This window comes from Callorhinus ursinus, unplaced genomic scaffold (assembly GCF_003265705.2).
Source record: "Callorhinus ursinus isolate GAN/ISIS: 27379988/994484 unplaced genomic scaffold, GSC_fseal_2.0 scaffold47, whole genome shotgun sequence".
NCBI lineage: Eukaryota > Metazoa > Chordata > Mammalia > Carnivora > Otariidae > Callorhinus > Callorhinus ursinus.
Genome location: NW_027397109.1, coordinates 4,245,044 through 4,262,982, shown reverse-complemented (window position 1 = coordinate 4,262,982; position 17,939 = coordinate 4,245,044). Strand labels below are relative to the sequence as shown.

The 17,939-nt window shown below is 42.4% G+C and overlaps 1 protein-coding gene and 1 long non-coding RNA gene across 6 annotated transcripts in view; both read left to right on the top strand.

Annotated features, from left to right (window-relative positions):
* The window catches only part of FAM169B (Protein), an 89,180-nt gene that overhangs the window by 47,427 nt on the left and 23,814 nt on the right, over positions 1–17,939 (top strand). For all 5 annotated transcript variants that reach the window (XM_025893272.2, XM_025893274.2, XM_073882479.1 and 2 more), the window contains 2 exons: positions 2,411–2,496; positions 8,185–8,362. In XM_025893272.2, coding sequence (XP_025749057.2) covers positions 2,411–2,496; positions 8,185–8,362 — 264 coding nt within the window. The remainder of the gene's footprint in view (positions 1–2,410; positions 2,497–8,184; positions 8,363–17,939) is intronic.
* On the top strand, positions 13,041–16,316 carry LOC141370833 (uncharacterized). The gene is made up of 2 exons (XR_012375259.1): positions 13,041–13,758; positions 14,872–16,316. It is a non-coding gene; the product is annotated as an uncharacterized lncRNA (long non-coding RNA).

Sequence of the window (17,939 nt, the reverse complement as noted above, 5' to 3'; positions counted from 1 at the left end):
AACAACTTATATATATATGCCAAAAATAAGGGTAACTACTATGAAGGGATTAAATATGACTCTAAAAATGAAAAATAAAAAATGTTTTTTTTTTTTTTTAAAAGGGATTGATAAGATGTTGGTTGAAAAAGGGAAAAAGTAAAATAAAAAAAACAGTCAACAAAAATTAACTTTGATGAAATAATAGATCATGTTAAAAAAAAAAAAAAAAAGCCATGAATCTATGTGCAGTATTCCCCTAGCGCTGGAGTTCTCCCATTCTCCTTGATCGATCAACTTGGTCTTGGCTTGCTGGCTGTTTGTGCTGATCTTCTGGGGGAGGGGCCTGTTGCTGTGGTTTCCAAATGTCTTTGCCGGAGGCGGAATTGCCCCGCCCTTGTCGGTCCGGGCTAAGCAAGCTGCTCGGGTTTGTTCTCAGGAGCTTTTGTTCCCTGCAAGCTCTCCGTACAGCCTTGGAGGACCAGGGCAGAAATGGTGGCCTCCCAATCTCCACCCAGAGGAGCTGAGAACTCGGGGCCCCGCTCCTCAGTGTGTCCCCAGAGAAAAGCAGTCACTCCCGTGTCCCCGGTCTCCGGCCGCACTCCGTGCTCTCCCGGCCTGTGATCGAGCGTTGCTATCTCTGGCACCCGACCCCGCACGGAGTCTCCAAACCCAGCAGATCCCTGCAGTGCGTTCCCGCACCGCTCCTCCCCGGGAAGGAAGGGGAGTCTCCCCGGATCTGCTGCTTGTTGGGTCCCTGCTGGGGGAGCCGTGCCCCGACTGGGCCGCAGATCACAGTTTATGGCAACCCCAAGCTGAGAGCCCGCGACTCTGCTCCGTCTCTGCAGCCGGCTTCCCCGCTCCGATACCTGGGAGCTCTGCCGCACTCAGGCACCCCCGGTCTCTCCGTGACCCCAAGGGTCCTGAGACCACACTGTCCCGGGAGGATTCCATCTCCCGCTTAGCCACTGCAGCGACGTCCCTCCGCCGAGCCAACTTCTAAAAGGTCTGATTTTGTGCTCCGCGGCTCTAGCACTTGCCAGAAGCGGCCGGCGGAGGCCCCTCCCCCGCCGTCTATCCTCCCGAATATCGCCTCGAATTCACTTCTCCGCACGCCCTACCTTCCAGTAAGTGGTCGCTTTTCTGTTCAGAGAGTTGTTGCTACTCTCCTGTTCGATCTCCTGTTGAGTTCGTAGGTGTTCAGAATGGTTTGATCCCTATTCAGCTGAATTCCTGAGACCAGACGAAATCTAGGTCTCCTACTCCTCCGCCATCTTGCTCCGCCCCTGTGGTGGGTGTTTGACACCCAGTCCTCACTGGAACTTGTCAGCCACCTTGGGTGATCAGTTTGGGCAACTCTGATGAGGAGCCTGGGGCTTAGTGAGGTTGAGGTTGTTCCAACGTCACCCCTACAATAGTAGGACCCTTGCCCAACATGGAATGGGCAGAATCCACAGGCCTCAGGGACTGTCTAGATTGGGCTGGGGCAGGAGTAGGGGGGGGAGAGATGTCTCTCTTCCTTCTCCTGCAGGTCCAGCCCCAGAGCATCCTTATTCAAAGGCACTCCCGCCATCCTTGCATGATTCACCCCACTTCCAAACAGCTGACTCAGCTCTGGCCTCTGCGAGAGAGCACCACACTTGGAGTCCATGGCTCAGGGGTGGACCCACCTCAGTCCCCCCTCGCCGGCTGCCTTCAGGCTACTTTACCTCTCAGAGTGTCGGTGTCCTCCTCAGAAAAACGCAGGTGGCAGTATCACTGTGGGAAGGGAAAAAAAAATCATGGAAAAGAAGCCAGTACCAGGCCCAGTGCTGAGGGCGATAAGAAGATTCTGTGCTCGAGGGGCGCCTGGGTGGCTCCGTTGGTTAAGCATCTGCCTTCAGCTCATCTTATGATCTCAGTGTCCTGGGATCGAGCCCCACGTCAGGCTCCCTGCACAGCGGGGAGTCTGCCTCTCTCTCTCCCTCTGTCCCTGTGCCTGCTCATGGTCTCTCTCTCTCTCAAATAAATAAATAAAATCTTAAAAAAAGAGAAAGATTCTGTGCTCGATGGCTTTCAATAATGTTGGATTTGACTCCGTGGGGAGTTCTGAGTTGTGGCACATAACTGGACTTTGGAACAAAAAGATGTAATTCTTTTCCATCGAATTTGGTGTGTAGCGCTTTTTGCCCAATAACATCGGGACACGTAACCTACTGTTTTGGAGGAGGGAATGGGCCATCTGCGAAGACCTCTGTGAAGACCTTCAGGTGAGAGTGGTCACTCTGTCCTGGTCAGTGCTCTTGGAGAACTTATCTCTAGAAACATCACCTGCTTTACCCACACATACTTATCCGTGCACCTTGACAGTAGCTGCAGGCTGGTGAAACCGCCCCTCTAGTGGCTGGCTGGCTGTGCGCATATCATCATTTTCTCTTGGCTTTCTCTTTAGTGGTGGCTGTTTACATAAAGGAGTCCTGGTGGCCCACTGAAGACGTCCTACGAACCTCTGATCCTGCCAGAGAAGGTCTGATGAAGGTGAGGTGGTGTAGACTGAAATAGTGCAAAACAGGTTTTAAAGTCACTGTGCTTATTATCATGTTAATAATTGAAAGCAGTCTGCCTTGGTGGATTAATCTTCTAAGGCTGCTGAAACAAAGTTTCACCGACGGGGTGGGGGTGGGGGGCGGCGCTGAAACAGCAGAAATGTGTTGTCTCATAGGCCCTGAGACTATAAGCCTGAAACCAGGGTTCCTTCTGAGGGCCATGAGGGAGAATCTGTTTCAGGTGTCTGTCCTAGCTGCTGGGGGCCTCAGGCGTTCCTTGGCCTGGAGATGGCCTTCTCCCCATGTCTTCACATCATCTTCCCTCAGTGAGGGTCTCTCTCTGTGTTCAGATCCCCCCTTTCTATATGGACACCAATCATCTTGGATTAGGGCCCACCCTAATAACCTCATCTTCACTTGATCATCTGTAGAGACTCTATTTCTAAATAAGTCACATTCCCAAGTACTGGGCGTTAGGGCTTGCAACATCTTTCTGGGGGATGAGATTAAATCTAGAATGCCCTGCCAGTAAGGAAAATAGTAATAAAAGGCTCTATGCAACAGACATCAGGCTATTGGCAGATCTCTCTTAACCTTCCTGAGTGGCCTCTCATGTTTTCGTTTTAAAACTTAAATCCCCATCGTCTCTCTAGTGTGTAGGAAAATTTTGCCTATTGCGTCCAAGTAATGTTTTTTGGTACTTACTCTGAGTCGGACATTGTGTTAGGTGCTCGCCTATGTCCTCAGACTCTTTATAGGGATTATCTAATTTTAGAATCCTCAAAGTATTTGTTTTGCAGATGAAGAAATTGAGGCTGAGCCACACAGCTAGAGAGTGATTGAACTGGAGACAAACTCCAGTCTCGTTGATGTCAGCCCTGGAGGTCTTTAATGGGCTGTGGCTTTATGGAGCCACTGTAAAGCCAAAACCTAGGATGGCAGGGGTGAGGGCAGGTGCCACAGCAGCTCCTCAGAGTCCCTGTGGTGTCTGCTCAAGTGCAGTTTGGCTGGGTCACCAGCTGACGAGAAAGGTAGTAACTAGTGAAGAATTTAGACTATTTGCCTCACGTCTGTCCATTTTCATTTGATTGGCATATTTATCTTAATTCCATAGGTGCTTCTTGGTAGTCTTGAAATGGTGGATCTGTCCACAGTTGTTTGGAATTCCACTTGATCTCCCTCATTGGGACCTACAAATACTGAATGAAGTATCAGTATTCTTTTGGGTTTGGTTTAGAGAACGAATTGATAATCTGGGTTTTTTCCTTCTCTTGAACAATTTAAAAAAACAAAAACAAAAACAAATTCAGTTTTTTTCCCTTTAAACAACAACTTCATTGAGATATAATTCACATACCATAAATTTCATCCTTTCAAAGTGTACAGTTCAGTGATTTTCAGTATTTGCAGAGTTGTGCATCAGTCACCACTATTGAATTCTATAATGTTTTCATCACCCCAAAAAGAAACCCCTTACCCATCAGCGGTCACCCCTCATTTCCCTCTTTCCGCAGCCCCTGGCGAGGAATCTACTTTTTGTCTCTATGGATTTGTCTATCCTGGACATTTTGCATCCCTAGAATTGTATAATATGTAGCCTTTTGTGTCCGGCTTCTCTCACTGAGCATAATGTCTTCAAGGTTCATCCACATTGTAGTATGTGTTAGAGCCTCCTTCCTTTTTATGGCTGGATCATATCCCACTGCATGGCTACAGCATGTATGTTTATCCATGTATCTGTAGATGGACACATGAGTTGTTTCCACCTTTTGGCCATTAGGAACGATGCCACTATGAACATTTGTGCATAAGTTTTTGTGAGCTTATATGTTTTCAGTTCTCTTGGGTATATACCCAGGAGCGGAATTGCTTGTCATATGGTAATTCTCTATATAACTTGTTGAGGAACCACCGAACTATTTTCCACAGCAGGTGTACCGTTTAACAGTCCCACTGGTAACATCTGATGGCTTCCATCTCTCCATGTCTTCCCTGACACTTGTTATTGTCTGTTTTTTTAATGCTCTCCGTCCTACTGGGTGGGAAGTGGTATCTTATTGTGGTCTTGAGCTGCTTTTCTCTGATGGCTAGGGGGGTTAAACATTTTTTCGTGTACTTATTGGCCATTTGTATATCCCCTTTGGGAAAATATCTATTAAAATCCTTGGCCCACTTTTTAATTGGGTTATTTGACGTCTCACTGATGAGTTGTAAACATTTTCCATAGATTCTGGATGCAAGTTCTTATTGCATATATTGCAATATTTGATTTGCAAATATTGTTTCCCCATCTGTGGGTTGTCTTTTTCATGCCTGTTTCCCCTCCCCAGCTTTATTGAGATATATCTGACATAAACATTGTGTAAATTTGAGGCATAGAAGATGTTGATCTGAAATACTTAATATTGCAAAATGATGGCCACCATGGTGTTGGCTAACACCTGCATCATATTACATAATTACCATTTTTTTTGTGATGAGAACATTTAAGATCTACTCTCTTAGCGACTTTAATATAATACAGTATTATTAGCTATAATTACCCTGCTGTATATTAGATTCCCAGAACTTATTCATCTTATAATTGGAAGTTTGTACCTTTTGACCGACATCTCTCTTCTCCCACCCCCAACCTCTGGTAATCACCATTCTATTCTCTGTTCCGATGAGTTGGGTTTTGTAAGATTTCACATGCACGTGAGATCATGCAGTATTTGTCTTTGCCTGACTTATTTCACTTAGTATAATGCCCTCTAGTTACATCCATATTGTTGCAAACAGCAGGATATTTTCAGGTCTGTTTTTTTTTTTTTAAAGATTTTATTTATTTATTTGACAGAGAGAGACATAGCGAGAGAAGGAACACAAGCAGGGGGAGTGGGAGAGGGAGAAGCAGGCTCCCCGCTGAGCAGGGAGCCTGATGCGGGGCTCAATCTCAGGACCCTGGGATCATGACCTGAGCCGAAGGCAGATGCTTAACGACTGAGCCACCCAGGCGCCCTCAGGTCTGGTTTTAATTGACGCAGTAGATACTGTTTTTTAAAAGTGTCCCCTCCTCCCACCCCCAGCAAATTTAACAGTGGCTTGAGATTCAGCCAATCAGTGTGGGGTACCCAGTGGGATGGCCTGGCGTACTCATTCGTCTTGCTGTTCTGGTCCCTTCCCACAGGTGGGCCAGAGGTTAGTGGTTGGGGGTTCTGAATGCCAGGAGGAGTCTGACTTGCTCTTTAAATAAATTTTTTTTTCCCCCAGAACAAGAGTGGTCACTTCTTCTGTGTGTCAATTCCTCCGTGTTTAGATGAGGGAAACCCAAGATTTTCTGAAAATGTGGCCTATGTTATGGACAGAAAGAAACTTGGATGCTACTTGCACTTAATGAACCGTGTTGTAAAGATCGATCTGCCCCATCTAGGGAGATAGTTTCCCTCTCCATCTGTAGAATATGGGGTCTTGGCTTTTTTTTTCTTTTAATTACATTTTGTTTCTTAGCCAGCTATTCTTCATAAATTAGCAAAAAAAAAAAAAAAGCCTCAATGTTCTTTCTGTTAACATAATTAGTGGTCCTAATTGAGGGATTAGAACTGGATCTTGGTTTTGTGTTTCCAGAAACGTTTCTAAGTCAGAATCACACATTTCTCCCTGCCCCGACCCTCCCCCCCCCGTAATGAAATTGGATAAATTAAGTGCATTTTCTTTTCTCCTTTTTCTCCTGCCAGTTTTTGATTGGATATTTCCTTTCTGCCAGATGCAATCTGCTTTTCTCTTCTGGCTTTCCTCTGAACTTTTTGGTTTTATAAGTTGAAAAATATAACCTCCCACATCACCCCACTCAGGTTTTGTGACCAGCTAGTGATTCTTCACAGCTGAACTGGATTTGGCTACTACTGTCTGAAATACAAAATTGGGGTGGCTTCTCAGAGCTGAGGTGGTGTGGTTTTCACAAGGCGTTTCCTCATTTAAGATTTGGCTCCAGATGAAGGTGAACTGTTACATTCTGGACCAATTAATAAATTTATTGGCACCAAACACTTTGTGCCATTTGCAAGAGGGCAGCAAGCTGCCTTATTTTTTATTAGAGCATTTGAAAACAAGTGTTTTTTTTTTTTTACCCATCCTTCCCCAAAAACAAGTGTTTTAAGGACGACTCAGGCAAACTTCTCCCCTGATTAGTGGAAGAAACTGAGGCTCAGAGAGTTGGCATTGCTAAAGATCTTTCAGCAAATCCAGGCTAAGAAGCCACAGTCACAAATGATGATGATGATGATGATAAAACTTTAAGGATTAAGTATTCAATATAAAACTAAGTGTAGATATTTATATTAAACTTCCCTTTTCCAAAGCCTTGGTTGTAATGGCTGAAGATGCAGAAGGCAACCACGGGCTGGGCTGTCGCAGGTGCACCAGCCTGGGACTCAGAAGCCCTAGCCTGTTGTTTTGAGCCTGCCTACCTCTGACAGAGCCCTCATCCAGCTGTCATAAGTCCTCTTTGGAATAAGGCAGGGAAATCAATAAATGTAATCACTTACCCTCCTTGAGTTTCAATTTCCTTACTTATAAATCAGGACCTCCCCAGCGGGTAAGAGACTCAAATGCTAGCTTGTGGGTGGAAGTCACAGCCCATTTAATGGCATTGATGATCTCGTGGTGATGCATAGGACGGGTGACAAATGCCCACACAAGCAGGCTGTCACATAGAAATCTTGTCAGAGTTAAAATTTAATAAAACAATACTGTCACTTGATCAATAGTTGGCTAGGTTCATCTGAAGAATCACATTTAGTGCTGGCTTGTGGTTGTCTGGAGGAATGCATTTAGAAGGACTCTGTGACCATGTCCAGGCTCAGCCACAGAGAGTAGGATTGATTAGTTATGTCTGCCGTGGGTGCCGGAGCTGGAGGTCTCCGTTTATGCCACATATTTGCCACCTGTGGGCTATACAAATGCAGAAAATTTTAACAGGCGGGACCATGAAGTCATTTTGACTTGTTAATGCTAAAGCTCTGTGTGGGCCTGACCCTGACCACATAGTTTCCTCACCTGTCATGACATTGTGGGAGGCAAGAAGTGGTTTCATTTTATAGCCTTAGAACAAGATGGCCCTTGACTCCTGGTAATTCTCTGGGATTGGGACTGTAGTGTGTGCTCCAAATCCACCACATCACGAACCATTGAAAATCATCTGCTTCTGATGTAGCCATTGATCCCCCCAATTCTTTTTTTGATGCCCCCAATTCTTAACCATTCTTCTGAGGGCCAGAATTCTGGGACTGTTATTAAAAATGGCAGATTGGATTTATTTCTAGACACATCCAGGGGATCTGCTGAAATGGCTTGCATGCCCCCCCCCCCCGCAGGTAACTTACTGTTTTGTTGACCTACAGTGGATTGTTCTCTACTTACATTCCATATAGGTGGCCCGGGAGGGAACCTGGGAGACCCCTCTGGCACTGCCCCTCACTCCTGGAGACCGATGGGTGTGAAAGGTCAGGGTTGTGAAAACCCCGGTGAGAAACTATGGTTCACATTTTGGCTCTTGAGCATGAAAGGAATCGTGTGATGGTGGCGCACACACCTGGCCCCGATGTGTGGGTTAATTCCAAGAGCAAAATTTATCGGATGTGATTGTCCTCTCTCATTTGCGTGTTCTTTCTTTTTCTTTTTTTTTTTTTTCCCTTCAAAGGTTCGGTCATTTGGGGAAAGGATTGTGCTTTTCATTCTAAACGTCGTTATTTTTGGAAGATTGGAGAGAAATTTGGAAGACGGTGACATGTTTTTTTTACCTCACTCTGTGAAGGAGCAAGCAAAGATTCTGTGGCGGGAGGGATCAGCTGTTGGATTTTACACAACCAAAAGGAAAGGTAAGGGACAGGCTGCCCCGGGTCGGGGCGAGGGGATGGGGTGGGGAGGCTCCCTAGATGTCTGCCTGCTTCCGAGGACTCCCTCAGCACAAGTGTTCCTTGGAGAGAATCTTCTGGCACAGAAGTGTCACGAATTCAGCTGTCCTGTAAATAAACCCAAGTAAACCCAAGGTATGGATTTCATTTTCTCATTGCTCATTTTACTGGCAAATAGGGTGAAAAGCATGTCCTTTTGATTCCCAGGCAGTGCCATGTCCCTCATAAAATGCTTATTGCTGCTAATGGTGTAAAATGACTCTGCAAAGCACGATGCTCTCCATTTCTTTTCTTTAATGTTACCAATTAGCTGTCAGGAAAAATACCATTGCTAATAGCTGACATGTGGCACAAAAGCACACTGGATGCCCAGATTTATAGACATTACCTCAGAGGAGAGGGAGGTCGGCCATGATAACAAGGTCGGAGTAAAATACTGGGGCTTATTTTTAGGGGCTGTGACGAGAAGTGAGTGTGATATTAGGACCATTTTGCCTCAGGGATTATGTCTCTTTCTTTAAAGTTGTTTTCTTTAATACTTTCTTGAATTTTTTAAAGGCTGTCAACATCTCTACTCCAAGCAGTCCCAGACCTGTCCTTCAGTTCTTATTAAGTCCTAAATTTGAGGAAGAAGAAAGTTTCCCGGTGAACCACCACGGACATGCTGTTCCCCTGGGTTACGTGTTTTTCTCAGGGGGATCAGAAGGCTGATTGTGGTGTTGAGCTTTGTCACACTGTGTGTTTGTTCCACTGGTCCAGGATGGAGCAAATCCACTTTTCTCCCTTTTCTCCCTCTCAGTGTGAGATGACCAGTTTCCCACGCAAGTAACTCTGGTAGTTAACTGTTTGTCAAGGTCAGTCCAGACACTCAAGTAGAGAGGTGGTTCTATCTGCGTCGTTCTTCCCGAGGCTGACCCAGAACTCAGAGTGGAAGGAGGACCTTAAGATGTCGAGCTGAGGCAGACCAGACGAGGTGCTTGGATTTCTGCCTCTTCTTCATTTTCGATGAATTCCACAAATTTGGTGGAAAGTTCTCTGAAGCTGCTTACTGGGTCACATCGTTTCATCCATGAACTGATTTTTTTAAGTGGCAATTGACTTTTAGTTACTCAATTTATTTCATTTAAGAAGTACAACCGAGTATAAAATTAAATAAAGAAAATATATGCTTCAGGTATACCTTTTCAATTCAGACTTTTTTTTTTTTTACTGCCTTTTGCTGGATTAGCTTATTTTTGGAGAGACAGAATAAAAATATTTCCATTAGAATAATTACATACATGTTGCCACCAGCAATGTGTGAGAGTTCCTTGCCAATACTTGATATTGTGAGTCTTTTTAATTTTACCTATTCTACAAGGTGGGAAGTAGTATTTAATTTTGATTTTAATTTGCATTTCCCTAATCGTGAGCAATATTGATTATGTTTTCATATGCTTTGTTGATGGTCACATATCTTCTTTAAGTGTCTGTTACATATTTTAGCCCATATTTTATTGGGTTGTTTGCTTAATGCAGTTTCTTTGTATGTTATAGATGGTAGTTCTTTATCAGATATGTATTTGGAAAACATTTTCATTTTGGCACAACAGTATTTTTCAGAGAGCAGACATTTGAAATTTTGATGAAATCTATTTTTTATCAGTTTACCAATTTTCATTATTCAGTTCAAAATATTTCCTAATTTACTTTGTGATTTTTATGAGTTCTTTAAGTTTTAAATTTCCAGATATTTCAGATGTTTTACTTATTTATTTTTGATTTTTAACTTAATTCTGTTGCAGTAAGAGAATGTAGTCTATTACATTTTAAGATTTTAGAAACTATTGAGAATCATTTAATGGCCCATTATATGGTCTGTATTGGTAGACATTCCCTGTGGACTTGAAGAAATATGTATATTCTGCAGGTATTGGGTTTAGTGTTCTGGAAATATCAGTTGGGATAAGGTAATTAATAATGTCATTTAGATTTTCTACATTCTTACTGGTATTTTTGTCTAGTTCTATCAATTTCTGAGAGTTTGTTAAAGTCTATGATTGTGGATTCATCTCTCATTTTAGTTGTGTTAGTTTTTACTTTATGTGTTTTGAAGCTTTGTTATCAGTCACATCTATATTTATGATTTTATACCTACCTGATATATTGACCATTTTATCATAATGAAGTCCCCAGTTGTCTTCAGTAATATTTCTTGTTATGAAGTCTGTTTTGTCTGATATTAATATATAGACCCATCATCTTTCTTATGCTTATTGTTTGCATGGAATACATTCTTTGTATCTTTTTACTATTAGTCTATTTATGTCTTTATTATCTGAAGCATATATTTTGTTGACAGAATACAACTGGGTCTTGGATTTTATTTATTTATATATTTATTTACTTTTAGATTTTATTTATTTGTCAGAGAGAGAGCGTGTGCATGCTCACACAAGCAGGGGGAGTGGCCGGCAGTGGGAGAAGCGGGCTCCCTGCTGAGCAAGGAGCCCAATGCAGGACTCAATCCCAGGAACCTGGGACCTGGGACCTGAGATGAAGGCAGACACTTAACCTCCTGAGCCACACAGACATCCCTGGGTCTTGGATTTTAAACCTAGTCTTAAAAATGTCTGTCTTTATTTTTTTATTTTATTTTATTTTATTTTTAAAGATTTTATTTATTTATTTGAGACAGAGAGAATGAGAGAGAGAGAGCACATGAGAGGGGGGAGGGTCAGAGGGAGAAGCAGACTCCCTGCTGAGCAGGGAGCCCGATGCGGGACTCGATCCAGGGACTCCAGGATTATGACCTGAGCCAAAGGCAGTCACTTAACCAACTGAGCCACCCAGGCGCCCAAAATGTCTGTCTTTAAAAAAAAAAAAAAAAAGTCTGTCTTTTGAATGGAGTGTTAGTTCACTTACATTTAATTATTGATATATACTGAGGTCTTCCCTTTTGCAGTTTGTTTTGTGTCTTCTGTATTTTTTGTTCCTCTGTCCCTCCTTTATGTCTTCTTTTATTTTAATCAGATATTTTTTAGTATTTCATTTTAATTTCTCTGTTGGTTTTCTAGTTGTACATTTTTGCATTTTTAAATTTTTAGTTTTTGCTCCAGGGATCACATATGCATCTTAAACTTTTCCCAATTTACTTACAGTTAATATTGAATTACTTCAGATGAAATATAGAAATCTTGCAACAGTGTATTTTTGTTTACCTCTTATTTACATAGTGCTATTGTTATATATTAGATCTGTTTATGTTATAAACCTATCATTATGGATTTATAATTTTTAATTTAGTAGTCATATCTTTTAAAATAAATAAATATAGTTAAAATCTTTCTCACATACTTATCTTTTAAAAAAATTTTAATATAGGTCCCACTTGCCATTCAGTGTCATTTTTCCTTTAGGTCAAATTACTTCCTTTAGAATTTGCTGTAGTGTGGTTCTGCTGGCAAAAAATATCTCAGTTTTTGTTTACTGAAAATTTATTTTATTTTGCAGTCATATTTGAAGGATAGTTTAGCTGGATATAGAATTATTACTGATAATCCTCTCCCCCCCCCCCAACTCCAGTGCTTTGAATATGTTTTTCCAGTCTTCTGGCTTTCATAGTTTCTGGTGAAAAGTCAGCCAGTTATTTATTATTATTCCCTCATACATAACATGTAGGTTTCTCTGATTGCTTTCAAAGTTTTCCCTTTAACTTTAGCTTTTTTATAGTTTGACTGTAGTGTGCGTCTAGGAATGACTTTATTTTTGTTTATCTTTCTTGAGGTTCAGTGAGCTTCTTGAATCTTTATGTTTTCTACCATATTTTGGAAGTTTTGGGTCATTATTTCTTCAGTTTTTTTTTTAAAAATTCTGCTTTCATTGTTCTTTTCCTGGGCTTCCAGTTGTGTGTGTGCTGGGGTGCTTCATAATGTCTTAAGTTTTGTCTCAGAGGTTTTATTCATTTTTCTTCAAACATTTTTCTTTGTTGGATAATTTCTACTGGCACATATTCAAGTTCATTTGCCATCTCCAATCTGTTGTTGAGCCCATTGAAAATTTAGTTATTATACTTTTAAGGTCTAGAATTTATATTATTTTTTGTAGTTGCTATTTTTCTGTTGAGATTTTCCATGTATTTCCCTTTAACTTTTTGAATTATTTTATTTCAATACTTTGAATATATTTGTAAAGCCATTTTGAGGCCTTTGCAAAGTTCAACATCTGGGTCTATTTAAAATTAGTTATATTGACTACCTTTTTGTTTTTTTTTCCCTTGAGTATGGGTCACACTTCCCTGTTTTTTTTTCATGTTGAATAATTTTTGGTTGAAAATTAGATGTTGCAGATATAGTGTAACAACTCTAATTTTTTGGTGTGTGTTTTCTGAGGATTTTTAGATTTTTGATCTAGTAGCTCTTCAACCCGCCTACCTTGAAATGGTAGACTTTGTCGCCTTTGTGATCTATTGCTGCTGACATCTGTCTGTGTAATTTCCCACGGCTGTTTCTTTAGCCTGGCCCTGTAGAGGTCTTCCCCGTGACTGCAGATTTGGTGGCCAAAGATTTGAATATGGATTTGGCTTACCTTTTTTTTTTTTTTTTTGTGGTTTTGTGTTTTGTTTTGTTTGTTTTTGGCTCCTGCTGGTTTGGGGTTCTGTACTTTCACTGTTCAAGCCCATTTGGCTTCAGCTCTCTGCCACCTGAGCTGTCTCAGTTGAGGAATGTCTGTATTTGAGAAAAGCATCAAACTCTCAGATCTGATCCTGTGTGGTGCCATTTTTCAAACTATCTCTCTGGTCTTTGGTGTATTTCTTGTTGGGTTCCATGGGGGCTCCTTCACTCATGTGTAGGCTAGCTGTAAGCTAGGGATTTGGGCAGTTGCTCTCAATTTGAGTTTGGTTCATTCTGTGATTCTCATGCTGCTTTAACTTTCCAGCTGCTTTCCTAATCCTAAATCTGATCTCTGACATCTTTAACTGGTAATGTTTCAGCTTTTCCCACCAGTGGTTTCTGTAGCTTTGCGGGTTGAGTTATACCCCATGGCCAGTAAACTGCAAACTCATAGGATTTACCTAGTCCAGTTGCAGTTTTGTTTTCTTTTCTTTTTTTAAGTAGGCTCCATGCCCAGTGTGGAGCCCACCACCAGGCTTCAACTCACGACCATGAGATCAACACCTGGGCTGAGATCAAGAGCTGGACGTTTAACCAACTGAACCACCTAGGTGCTCTTTCCAGTTGCAATTTCCTGAAATTAAATTTTTGTCTACCTAGTGGTGTCCTTAAATGATTTCTTACATTTATTTCTTAAGTAGTTATTATATGTGGGATTCGCACAACCATTTCCTTCCACCACCATTATCTGATGGGGATCCTGTTCAGGTATGGATCATAGAATTTTATTCCTTTCCTTCTCATCTTTTTCTATAATCAGAGAGAGGGATATATCTTGATGAATTAAGAAATGGTTAATGTAGCAGGGTGCCTGGGTGGCTCAGTCATTAGGTGTCTGCCTTCAGCTCGGGTCATGATCCTGGGATACTGGGGTTGAGTCCTGTGTGGGACTCCCTGCTCAGTGGGGGGCTTGTTTCTCCCTCTCCCTCTGCTGCTCCCCCTGCTTGTGCCCTCTCTCTCTCTGTGTCATATAAATAAATAAAATCTAAAAAAAAAAAAAAAGAAATGGTTGATATAGCAGTATATAAGTATGTTAAACAAAACGATTTAGTGAATAGATATATTTTATTATGTCTTATTATTTGCACACATGATCTACGAAAAATCACAGTGAATACGTGTAGTTTAATGGACTACAATAGGAGGAGTTTGTAGTTCAAAAGTTCAGAACCGTTAATGTTTCTTCAGTCTCAGCTCTGTCCTCTGTGCTTGTCAGGTCATTATGCAGTGTTTTTGTGTTGATGCTGAGGATATGGGCATAGCACAGGGCATGCTTCTCAACTTTGCAGCATTACAATTTTTCTTCATGAGATTAGATCCTTTTGATTCAGAATATCTGTTAATTTAGCTTAAGCTGGGCTGCAGTGTATAATTTCATTCTGAGAGGAAAAGAAAATGTGCAGATTCACTGCATAAATTGGATCACAGGGGCCAGGGGCCACCTATTTAAGAGTATACATTGTTTCTAAGTGCTTTCTTGGCACATACTTTTAAGTATTTTAAAAATTTATTAGACAGTAAAATTGACCTTTTTTTTTTTTGCTTTACAGTTCTGTGAATTTTGACCTATGTATAGATTCATATAACTACAACCATAATTAAAATACAGAGTAAAACCCACCATCCCCAAAACCTCCTTCATGTTATCTCTAGTCATTCTGTACCTTCCAGTTGCCACCTGAAAACCCTGGCAGCCATTGATTTGTTCTCCATCACTATTGTTTTGTCTTTTCTAGAGTGTTATGTAATGGAATCATATAGTTTGTAACCCTTTGAGACTGACCCTTTTCTTCTTTTTTTTTATGATTTTATTTATTTTAGATAGAGATAGCACGAGCAGAGGGGAATAGGAGAGGAACAGGGAAAGAATCTCAAGCAGACTCCAAGGTGAGTGCGGAGCCTGACCTGGGGCTTGATCCCAGGACTCCAAGATCATGACCTGAGCTGAAATCAAGACCCGGCCGCTCCAACAACTGAGCCACTCAGGCGCCCCAAGAGACTGACTCTTTTCACTCAGCGTAATGCCTTTATTCATCCAAGTCAATGTGTAGATCAGTAGTTTGTGCCTCTTTATTGCTGAGGAGCACATTCAATTTGAAACAAGTGGGTGCCTTTGTATAGGCTGAATGAGATCTTTTCAGGTAGACCTCTCTTTGGGAATATTTTCTTAATAGGCTGGTTTGAATTTCTCCCTTCATTTGACTGTTCAGTAATTGTCTTTCTTATGAAATATTGACACTTCAGCCATTTAACTATTTTATGTTGAAATTCTCCCTAGGTAATCAAAACTAATGAGGTTTTACTTTAACTTTTGTTCTCAAACCACTAGTCCACAAGACTGTTAGCTTTCAAGGGAAGAAAATACTGGACTGGTAAGTGGCGAGTTGGCCAATTTGAGGCAGAGCTAAGAAGTGTTTTGCTTTTGTATAAAAATCTAAAAAGAACAGCTTTATATTTCAGATGTCTGAAAGCTCCAACACTAATGCAAATCATAAAAACAGGAGTGGCACTTAAAAGTATTAAATTAGGTGATTTGCAATCCAGACAAGCATGTGACCTTCAAGATGGCAGTGATGTTTCAAAGTGACCTCAGCTGCCCTGCTCATCACAGTGGGGGGGGGTCTTCTGCTCTCCCCTTCCCCAGATGTCCAGTGCCACAGGTACCTCCTGCTGGGTTGTCTCATCAGGCAGGCCCCCCTCAGGCCATCTTCTGGACTTCAGCAGAAACAAAAGTAACAAAGTGGCGTGAGTGGGGAGTGTGGTGTTGGATCAGGTACCAACTCTGCTGCCCAGTGAGAAAGGGGTTGCTGTTGGTGAGGAATGGAGGCCCCCTTGAAGACGGGGTATTGGAGGGTGCAGGGGGAAATGCACGGGACGCAGCCTGGCTTCTTCTGCTGGGATGTGCACCAGCAGCTGCTACATTCTTAGCCTTGCACACCTGCTAACTTACCCACTTATATCTCCTGCTTCCTCATAACCTTGACTTTAGTTTGCCACGATGCCCACCTGGCCTCTCCCTGTACCTGCTTTAAAGGGCCAAGATCTATTGTGGTCCTTGTTTCACTTCATTTAAAGCCTCTCGAAAGAGGGCGCCTGGGTGGCTCAGTCGGTTAAGCGACTGCCTTCGGCTCAGGTCATCATCCTGGAGTCCTGGGATCGAGTCCTGCATCGGGCTCCCTGCTCAGCGGTGAGTCTGCTTCTCCCTCGGACCCTCCCCCCTCTCATGCTCTCTCTCTCTATCTCATTCTCTCTCTCAAATAAATAAATAAAATCTTTAAAAAAAAAAAAGTCTCTCGAAAGAATCAGATTGGTCCAGCTGGCCTGTGGATTGGTTTTCTTGTGCATCATGGGTCTACCTTTAGCTTGACTGTGGATGGGGGCGCTGGCTTTCATGGTCCAGATATGGCCACCTGACCTTCGTTCTTAGCTGTGGTGGGGCAATTGTAAAGGACTCTGGGCTGGATAGACAGCCCATAATAATCCATGGAAGAATCCTGTTTATAAAGTCTCAGTCCGGCCTGGAATACTTGCAGTCACCACCACCAGGCAGCCCTTCACTGCTGCACAGTGGTCGACATGTAATAGAAGGAGTGCTCAGCAGGCAGTTTGTGCTGCTCATGTATTATGGGCTACAGGAGTTCTCAGGCTCCATCCAAGACCTGCTGCATCAGAAACCCTGGCGGTGGACTGGGCCCCCACGATCTGTCTTAACAAGCCCTCCAGGTGACTCCCAAGGACTGAAGTTGGAGAACCACTCACCCAAAGCATACATTCTCAGTGGGGGGGCATTGCCCCCAACAATCAAACCTTCTTTTTTGGGGAGCAAAAGAATCATGGATAATACAATGGTCTGTGTCTCTCCAAACCTAAACCCTACCCCACAAAGCCTTATTCCTTAGTATTTAGTTGCGGGGTAGGGGGGGTGGTGATTAGGAAAAAATGGCTCCTTAGGTTGGTGATAATGAGAAAACATTTGGGTAACACCACTTGAGAGTGTATACTTAAAAGAGAAACTGCTAGGGGCACCTGGGTGGCTCAGTCAGTGAAACGTCTGCTTTTGGCTCAGGTCATGATCCCAGGGTCCTGGGATCGAGTCCCGCATTGGGCTCTCTGCTCAGCGGGGAGCCTGCTTCTCCCTTTGCCCCTCCCCCTGCTCTTGCTTTCTCTCTCTCTCTCAAATAAATAAGTAAAATCTTAAAAAAAAAAAAAAAGAAAGGAACTGCTAGCTGAAGCACATGCTCAGCTTCCCCTGAGGGGATGCACAGCTGTCTCCCACAATGGTTGGACATGTGTATACTGTCACCTGCAAAAGGCAAAGAGTGTTTGGTGCTCCACATCTTTATCAACATCGGTATTGTCCAGCTTTTTTTGTGGTTGCTGATCCCGTGGCTATGAAATATTTTATTTTAGAGCCTATTTTCTGATCGTTGCTAGTCGGATAGAAATGCCATCCATCTCTTACTGTTGATCTTATGTCTGTTAACCTTGCTAGACTTCCCTCTTAGTTCTATAATTTGTTGGTAGTTTTTTTTTTAATTTTTTATTGTTATGTTAATCACCATATATTACATCATTTGTTTTGGTGTAGTGTTCCATGATTCATTGTTTGTTCATAACACCCAGTGCTCCATGCAGAATGTGCCCTCTTTAATACCCATCACCAGGTTAACCCATCCCCCTACCCTCCTCCCCTCTAGAACCCTGAGTTTGTTTTTCAGAGTCCATCATCTCTCCTGGTTCGTCTCCCCCTCTGACTTACTCCCCTTCATTCTTCCTCGCCTGCTATCTTCTTCTTTTTCTTTTTTCTTAAAATAGGTTGCGTTATTTGTTTCAGAAGTACAGATCTGTGATTCAACAGTCTTGCACAATTCACAGCGCTCACCGTAGCA